Consider the following 7,946-nt stretch of genomic DNA (forward strand, 5'->3'; position numbering starts at 1 on the left):
CTAAGCAGAAATAGCAAAAGACCCTTCCACAAGCAGGAGCTAAAGGAGACACAAACCCTCAGTCCTAGTGAAGGTAAGTCCCCACTTTGCTCTCACATGTGACGGACTGATCTAGTAACTGCTCACAAAGGGCTTTCCAGCTGGCCTGAAAGGTCGTTGCCCTTCTCCCACCACCTTGTGACCAGACAGTGTTAACCCTAGGCAGAGATCCAGCCACTCCCCCAACCAGGCCCCTGAACAACGTATCCCCACCCCCATTCCTATCAGAGACTTGTTTCCCAACTCAGTGCCAAGATGCCAGGAGGGGGACAGACTAAAGAAGTGTTTTAAGCTGAGGCTTGTAGCCACAGAGCAAGTTCCCAGGCAGGTGGCTTTGGCCCTAACTATCATAGAAGAGTCATCTTTTATGAAGCTCTAAAAAGTGTCCGTTTGTGCCCCAACACCCATAGTAAACAGGGCAAGCTTTAAAGGCATTTCCCACTCCCCATTAGCTTTCAGCTAAATTATTTGGAGCTGTACATATTAGTCACCCCGTCTCCACCAATACCCAATCTAAAGAAAGGCAGCAGCCAAGACAATGAGTCAAAGGAACACAAATCCCAACTCTTTAATGCCCTCTATGGATCCAGTTCCTCCACACTGAAGCTGTACCAAGGCCAAAAGTTATTGGTACAAGACTCCTTGTGCCTCTAAGAGCATGGCTGGCTCTAGCTGTGGTCTTCATTGAATTAAGTAACTGCATGCCTGTGAGTGACAAACAGTGCTAGGCATAGGAGGATGTAGTGGTGAGCAAAATCCAACCCAGGCTGAGAATTCAAAACCCTTAGAAAAGTGGGCTGTCACAATTCCCCTTAGTTCCTTCGCCATTGTTGAAAAGACACAGATAACCTATGAACAAACCAGGACCATTTGGTGCAGTTTCCAGGCTCATTAGGATGATCTTGGCCAGAAACTCTGAAGACCTTATGAGGGCCAGGGTTTCTATGCTTAGGGCCCCTTTATGGAGAAGCCTGATCACTGAAACGTCTCCACTCTCAGGATCAGCCTGATCCTTCAGACCTAAGGCTGAGGCCTATTTCACTATGGTTCAGAGACACTTACTGAGTCTTTATAAAAATAAAACCACAAACCCAAATAAAAACCTTACTTTCTGTTTAATTCGTTTTGCCAAACAAACACAGTGAAAACTTTAGTCTGACTAATTGTACAGAAAATAGAATTTGTAACCAGTAGCAAACATAACAGGATAAACCTAAGTCCCTGGCAAGCTGGATCTCCCTGATCTGGCAAGCAGGTCACCCTGATCCCCTCATAGACCACCTCCTGGGAGGGAAGCCTTAGGAGTCAGAGAGGCACAAATTTGCCAGTCCCCACCCAAATCACAGGCTGCACCTGGGAAAGAAAAGCATGAAAAGGAGGAGAACTGATGTAACTTGGATCTCTTATCACTACACACAGAAGAGTTGTCTCTGATTGCTGGCCAACCTCAAAGTATTGTCTTCTCAAGCCCACAGTCCCTGGGCAATCCACCTGCATCCCTAGGGGTTAAGTTTCAAGTTCAATGGTTCTGAAGCCTCTGCTTAACCAGAATCCACAATGTAAACTGGGGGAAGACCAAGTCATAATTGTTGGTGTCACCAGTACAGACTCTGAGGCCCCAGACCCCTGCTTCAGGAGGAAACAAGTAAAGGTGCCAGATCACCAGCAAGAGTCCAGCTGCCCTAAGTCCCATTATTGTCAACCAGTACCCCAGAGTATGGGGGAGTTCAACAGCAGCCTTAAGTCCCCCTGGGCTGGCAAAGGCCCAGGAGTCCCATAGGCCACACGGGGACCCATTCACATTCCATGCTTCTTGCGGATGACAGCCATGGCCAGCAGCCGATCCTTCTCACGGAGCTCTTCACGCAGCTTGGCCTCGGTGAGACGCAGATGGCGAATACTGCCCTTCATCTCCTTCATCTTCACCTCCATCAGCGCCAGGATGTCCCGTTGCTCATTCAGCTTGCGCAGGAGCTCCTCTTCCGTGGTGCCTGAAGACAACGAGTACGAGTGGTCGGAGCCGGTATCAGGGAAGCCCTCTTCCCCCACTACCACCAACTGGGGACCCATAGGGCATTCAGCGGCCTCCAGCCCTGCGGTAGCAGCCTCCAGCTCTGACGCGGCTGCTGCGGCTGCGGCGCCCTCTGCAGCTGCGAACTCCACTTGTACCGTCAGGTCGATGGGCTTCACATCTTCTCCGGTGGGAACGGTAGGTGCCGGGGGTACGGATCCCGGAGCTTGGCTACTGTCCACAGCGGCCTGAAGAGTGAGGAGCACGGCCGCCGAGGCAGACACCAGGTTCGGCTGCAGCTGGGCAGTGGAGGCCGACGGCGACGGCTGCTGCTGCTGCTGCTGCTGTTGCTGCTGCTGCTGCTGCTGCTGCCTACGGCGGGCAGCCGCGGCCCCCGCGGGTCTGCGCGCTACTTTGCGCTCATTGACGCCGCGCAGCGGGAAGATGGTGGGGACACGCACCGTGTAGGTCTTGCGGCCGCCCTGGAAGTGGACGCTGCAGAGACGATGGCCCGTGGTGGGCTGGAAAGTGGAGAAGCACCCACTGACGCCAGCGCGGGACACGTTCTTGAGCCACAGTCGCCGCAGCTCAGCGTCCTTGGGGAACGTGTAGAAATGCAGAGCCTTGTCCCGATGCGAGTTGTTGTAACAGCCCGGCACGCAGCACGTAAAGCCAGGCATGGCTGCGCTGCGCGGCCTGACCTGGCCCACCGGCCTCCTGCGCCCTTCGACGGCCTGGCGGGTCCGCCGCCGCCCGCCCCTCGACGGGCGGCGCTGCGCGAGGCCTCGGGTGGCTTCCCACTACTGCCGCCCGGCGCAGCCGGCCTGGCCCGGCGTCCTGCGCCCAGAATATGATTCCCGCCGGCCCGTGCAGCAAAGCGCCGCCCGCCCGGCCGCCCGCCCGACCGCCTGCGCTCGGGAGTCGGCCCCGGAGACGCCGCGAAGGACCGCCTGGGAAGGAGGACTACGCCCCCCACAATGCACCGCGCCAGAAGATGCTCACTTCCGGAGCAGGGGCGCGCTTATTCCGGCCGCATTCCAAGGCATCGTAATGACCCCCGCAGAGCAGATTCTGTCCCTCACTCGGCTTGACCGCTGCAGACGAAAGAGGCGTATATCGCTGGAACGCTGTTGCCTGGACTGCCCTTTACAAAGACCCAGAGTCCTGATTTGAGGCCTCTTCATCAATGCGCAAGCGCTATAGGCATCTACTCATGGAAACTACAAGTCCCGTGGTGCTTCGCACTGAGCTCGGCAGCCGCGGCCTGAGCGCCGCCTAATGGAGAGGTCTGGGTGTCGCTGACCAGGACTCGGGCGACGCTGCGCTGCCAGCCCCGGGCGGTCCTCCAATCTCGCCCGGCCCTGGGCCGGGGGTCTTCCTGAAGTCGGGACTCGGGTTTCGGCCCTCCCAAAGACCCTCAGGAGCCCCTTTTCCTGCGTTGTGACTCTCCCCACTCAGCCGTTGCCTGCATTGATTGACTTACTGATATAAAGTAACCAAATAGGCGCCTACTGTGTGCTGGGCATCGTGCAAGGAGTTGGGGACCCTGCGGGGGTCCATACCTACCAGGCCCCTTCTTTCTGGACCCTGACTACCTAGAAGGGTGGGGGCCTGTCTTTCAGATAATAGATGTGAATGCACCCGAAAAGATGTCTAATCACAGAAATAAGCACTCCAAAGGAATTGAGCAGAACAGAGAAGATGGGGGCGGAGACCAAGTTTATATTGGGTCAGATTGGTCTTGGAAGAAAGGACGATAAAAACCTTGGGAAGGAGGAGAGAGGTTAATCTGTTCTGGGCCGGGGAACCAGCCTGCAAAAAAAAAAAAAAAAAAAAAACACCCTAAGGCAGGAAAGAGCTCAGCTCCGGCCTTAAAGCCTGGAAGAGGGCGGCCAGGGTAGCAGAAACACAGAAACATGTCAAACTGGGCCAAATTAAAGCTTTTAGGATTTTATTCTGCAAGTGACTGGGAGCTATTGAAGGCGTTTAAGCGGCAGTGTAGACAGGATTTGTATTGTAACAAGACACCATCCCCTCTCTCGACTTTTATGGGGAAAATGTTTAAAGGGCCAGAGTGGCTGTGGAAAACCAGAGAGGGAAATTACCTGTAAACTAGCCATTCCTAGGAAATCCTAGTGACATAGTGGTTAAAAGCTACCGCTGCTAATTGAAAGATTGGCAGTTTGAATCCACAAAGTGTTCCTTGGAAACCCTATGGAGCAGTTCTACTCTGTCCTATAGGGTCGCTATGAGTTCGACTCTACAGGAACTGGTTTTTGGTTTAGCCCTTTATTGCAGCTCCCCCTTTCTTCCCCTTCTTGCCCTTCGTTCAGCCTTTCTCCCCATTTCGCCCTTCCGGTTATTTTCTCTCCTGATAACTGGCCACAGTTACAAAAATTGCAAGACCAACAACTTATTAATTGCAAATGCCTTTTTGCAACAACATAAATGGTGACTTTGAAGGTGGACTTCATTGGATGTAAAACACAGGAATCAAATTGACTATCTCTGTGTAAAGCAATGATGGAAAAATTCAATATCATCAGTCAAGAACAAGGCCAGGGGCCTACTGCAAAACAGACCTTCAATTGCTCATATGCAAGTTCAAGTTGAAGCTAAAGAAAATTAAAACAAGTCCACGAGAATCAAAATATGACCATGAGTATATCCCACCTGAATTTGGAAACCATCTTAATAACTGATTTGACAGATTGAACACTAATGACAGAAGACTAGATGAGTTGTGGGATTACATCAAGGACATCATACATGAAGAAAGCAAAAGATCATTAAAAAGGTAGGAAAGAAAGAAAAGACCAAAATTGATGTCAGAAGAGGCTTTGAAACTTCCTCTTGAACTTAGAGTAGCTAAAGTGAAAAGAAGAAATAATGAAGTAAAAGAGGTGAACAGGAGATTCCAAAGGGTGGCTTGAGAAGGCGAAGTAAAGTATTATAATGAAATGTGCAGAGACCTGGAGTTAGAAAACCAAGAGGGAAGAACACATTCGACACTTTTCAACTGAAAGAACCAAAGAAAAAATTTAAACCTAAAGTTGCAATTTTGAAGGATTCTATGGGCAAATATTGAACAATGCAGGAAGGATCAAAAGAAGATGGAAGGAATACAGAGTCACTGTACCAAAAAGAATTGGTCGACATTCAACCATTTCAGGAGGTAACATACGATCAAGAACTGATGGTATTGAAGGAAGAAGTCCAAGCTGCACTGAAGGCATTGGCAAAAAACAAGGCTCCAGGAACTGAAAGAATATCAATTGGGATGTTTCAACAAATGGATGCAGCACTGGAGGTGCTCACTTATCTATGCCAAGAAAAATTTGGAAGATAGCTACCTGGCCAACCAACTGGAAGAGAGACATATTTGTGCCCATTCCAAAGAAAAGTGGTCGAACAGAATACAGAAATTATTAAACAATATTGTTAATATCATATACAAGTAAAATTATGCTGAAGATCATTCAAATGCAGCTGCAGCCGTACACGGACAGGGAACTGCCAGAAATTCAAACCAGATTCAGAAGAAGACATGGAACAAGGGATATCATTGGGGATGTCAGATGGATCTTGGCTGAAAGCAGAAAATATCAGAAAGATGTTGTCTTAATTATCTAGCAATGCTGTAACAGAAATACAGTACGTGGATGACTTTAACAAACAAGTTTATTCTCTCACAGTTTAGGAAGCTAGAAATCCAAATTCAGGCACCAGCTTCAAGGGAATGTTTTCTCTCTCTGTTGTCTCTGGGGGAAGGTCCTTGTTATCAGTCTTCCCCTGGTCTAGGAGTTTCTCAGCACAGGGGACCCCTGTTCCAAAGGATGAGTGCTTGGTGGTAATGATGTGTCCCCCCGTCTTGTTTCTGTCTTTATATCTCAAAAGAGATTGATTCTAGATAAAACCTAATCTTGTAATCTTGTAGATTGAGTCCTGTTTTATTAACATAACTGCCTCTAATCCTGCCTCATTAACATCATAGAGGTAGAATTTAAGACATGTAGAAAAATCACATCAGATGACAAAATGGTGGACAATCACACAAGACTGGGAATCGTGACCTAGCCAAGTTGATACACATTTTTGGGAGACACAATTCAAGCTATAATAGATCTTTACCTGTGTGTTATTGACTATGCAAAGGCATTCAACTGTGTGGATCATAACAAATTATGGATATCATTGCAAAGAATGGGAATTCCAGAATACTTAATTGTGCTCATGCAGAACCTGTACATAGACCAAGAGGCATTCATTTGAACAGAACAAGGGGATACCCAGTGGTTTAAAATCAGGAAAGGTGTGCATCAGGGTTGTATCCTTTCACCATAGTTATTCAATCTGTATGCTGAGCAAATAATCTGAGAAACTGGATTATATGCTGAGCAAACAATCTGAGAAGCATCAGGATTGATGGAATCACATCTTCTGTATGCAGATGACACAACCTTGCTGGCTGAATGTGAAGTGGACTTGTAGCACCTACTGATGAAGATCAAAGACCACAGCCTTCAGTATGGATTACACCCCAACATAAAACAAAAATCCTCACAACTGGACCAATAAGCAGCATCTTGATAAACGGAGAAAATACTGAAATTGTCAAGGATTTCATTTTACTTGGATACACAGTCAACACCCAAGGAAGCAGCAGTCAAAAGAAGTCAAACAATGTATTGGGCAAATCTGCTGCAAAAGACCTCTTTAAAGTATTGAAAAGCAGAGATGTTACTCTGAGGACTAAGGTGCGCCTGACCCAAGTATGATATTTTCACTTGGCTCATATACATGTAAAAGTTGGACAGTGAACAAGGAGGACTGAAGAAGAATTGATGCCTTTGAATTATGGTGTTGGTGAAGAAGAATATTGAATATACTGTGGACTACCAGAAGAAAGAACAAATCTGTCTTGGAAGAAGTACAACCAGAGTGCACCTTGGAGGGGAAAATGGCTAGACTTCATCTCACATACTTTGGACATGTTATCAGAAGGGACCAACTCCTAGAGAAGGACATCATGTTTGGTAACGTAGAGGGTCAGCAAAAAAGAGGAAGACTCTCAACAAGATGGATTGACACAGTGGCTGCAACAAGCTACTCAAACATAGCAATAATTGTGAAGATGGCACAGGACCAAGCACTGTTTTGTTCTGTGGTAAATAGGGTCACTTATGAGTAAGAACTGACTCAATGGCACCTAACAACATGTATTATTTCCAATGATTTGTTATAAAAACACAATAGAGTGGGCTGTTGAAAAGCTTGCAAAAGAAAAAAATAACACTCCAACTCTTGCCTTTTTTTTTTTAGTTTGTTTTCCTTTATTATAAAAGGTTCCCATGCTTCAAACCTTTTAGTGAACACAGGACTAGGAAAAAATGGTTTTTCTAGTCTCGGTACCCAAACATTACTATTGAATTTCTATTTACAACTAATGTGATCCTTGGTTATTTGTATGGATTTCACTGACCTATAACAGGAGAATGTTGCATTCCTCCTGGTGTGCGCAGCTGAGGTCCACAGCTTGAACCTCTTCAAATCCAGAAATGCATAATCTGATGTGTGTAACCCATTATGAGAGAAGTGCCTTTATTTGGGTGAATCATTTATACAGTGGTATAAACATGAACTCAAACTTCGCTATATGTTTAAATTTGTATAAAACGTGTGCAAAAGATCATTATATCTGTTATACATTTTCATTGTCATACAGTTACTGATATGGTTGGACTCCTAACTTTCTGAAAACTCACTTTGCTTAAGAAATGTTGGTGAGAGGTCAAGTTTATATAATTTCCTTACGCGCAGAACATTAAACTATATGCTCAAATAAAACTCTTCCTTCCAGTACATAAAATCATCTCTAATCTACACTTGATCCTAC

At 47.0% G+C, this 7,946-nt stretch overlaps 1 protein-coding gene across 1 annotated transcript; it reads right to left on the reverse strand.

Moving 5' to 3' along the window:
• Nucleotides 1-269: 269 nt before the first annotated feature.
• THAP11 (THAP domain containing 11) lies at nucleotides 270-2,804 on the reverse strand. Its single transcript, XM_010596747.3, has one exon. It carries the CDS (start codon nucleotides 2,728-2,730, stop codon nucleotides 1,837-1,839), a length of 894 nt encoding a protein of 297 aa, XP_010595049.1. The 5' UTR covers nucleotides 2,731-2,804; the 3' UTR covers nucleotides 270-1,836.
• Between the last annotated feature and the right edge of the window lie 5,142 nt (nucleotides 2,805-7,946).

The sequence above is a fragment of the Loxodonta africana genome, chromosome 21 (genome assembly GCF_030014295.1).
Source record: "Loxodonta africana isolate mLoxAfr1 chromosome 21, mLoxAfr1.hap2, whole genome shotgun sequence".
NCBI classification, from domain to species: domain Eukaryota; kingdom Metazoa; phylum Chordata; class Mammalia; order Proboscidea; family Elephantidae; genus Loxodonta; species Loxodonta africana.

What these genes read in the sequence shown, in the direction of transcription:
- THAP11 (XM_010596747.3), bottom strand. Translation starts at nt 2,730, where the DNA reads ATGCCTGGCTTTACGTGCTGCGTGCCGGGCTGTTACAACAACTCGCAT.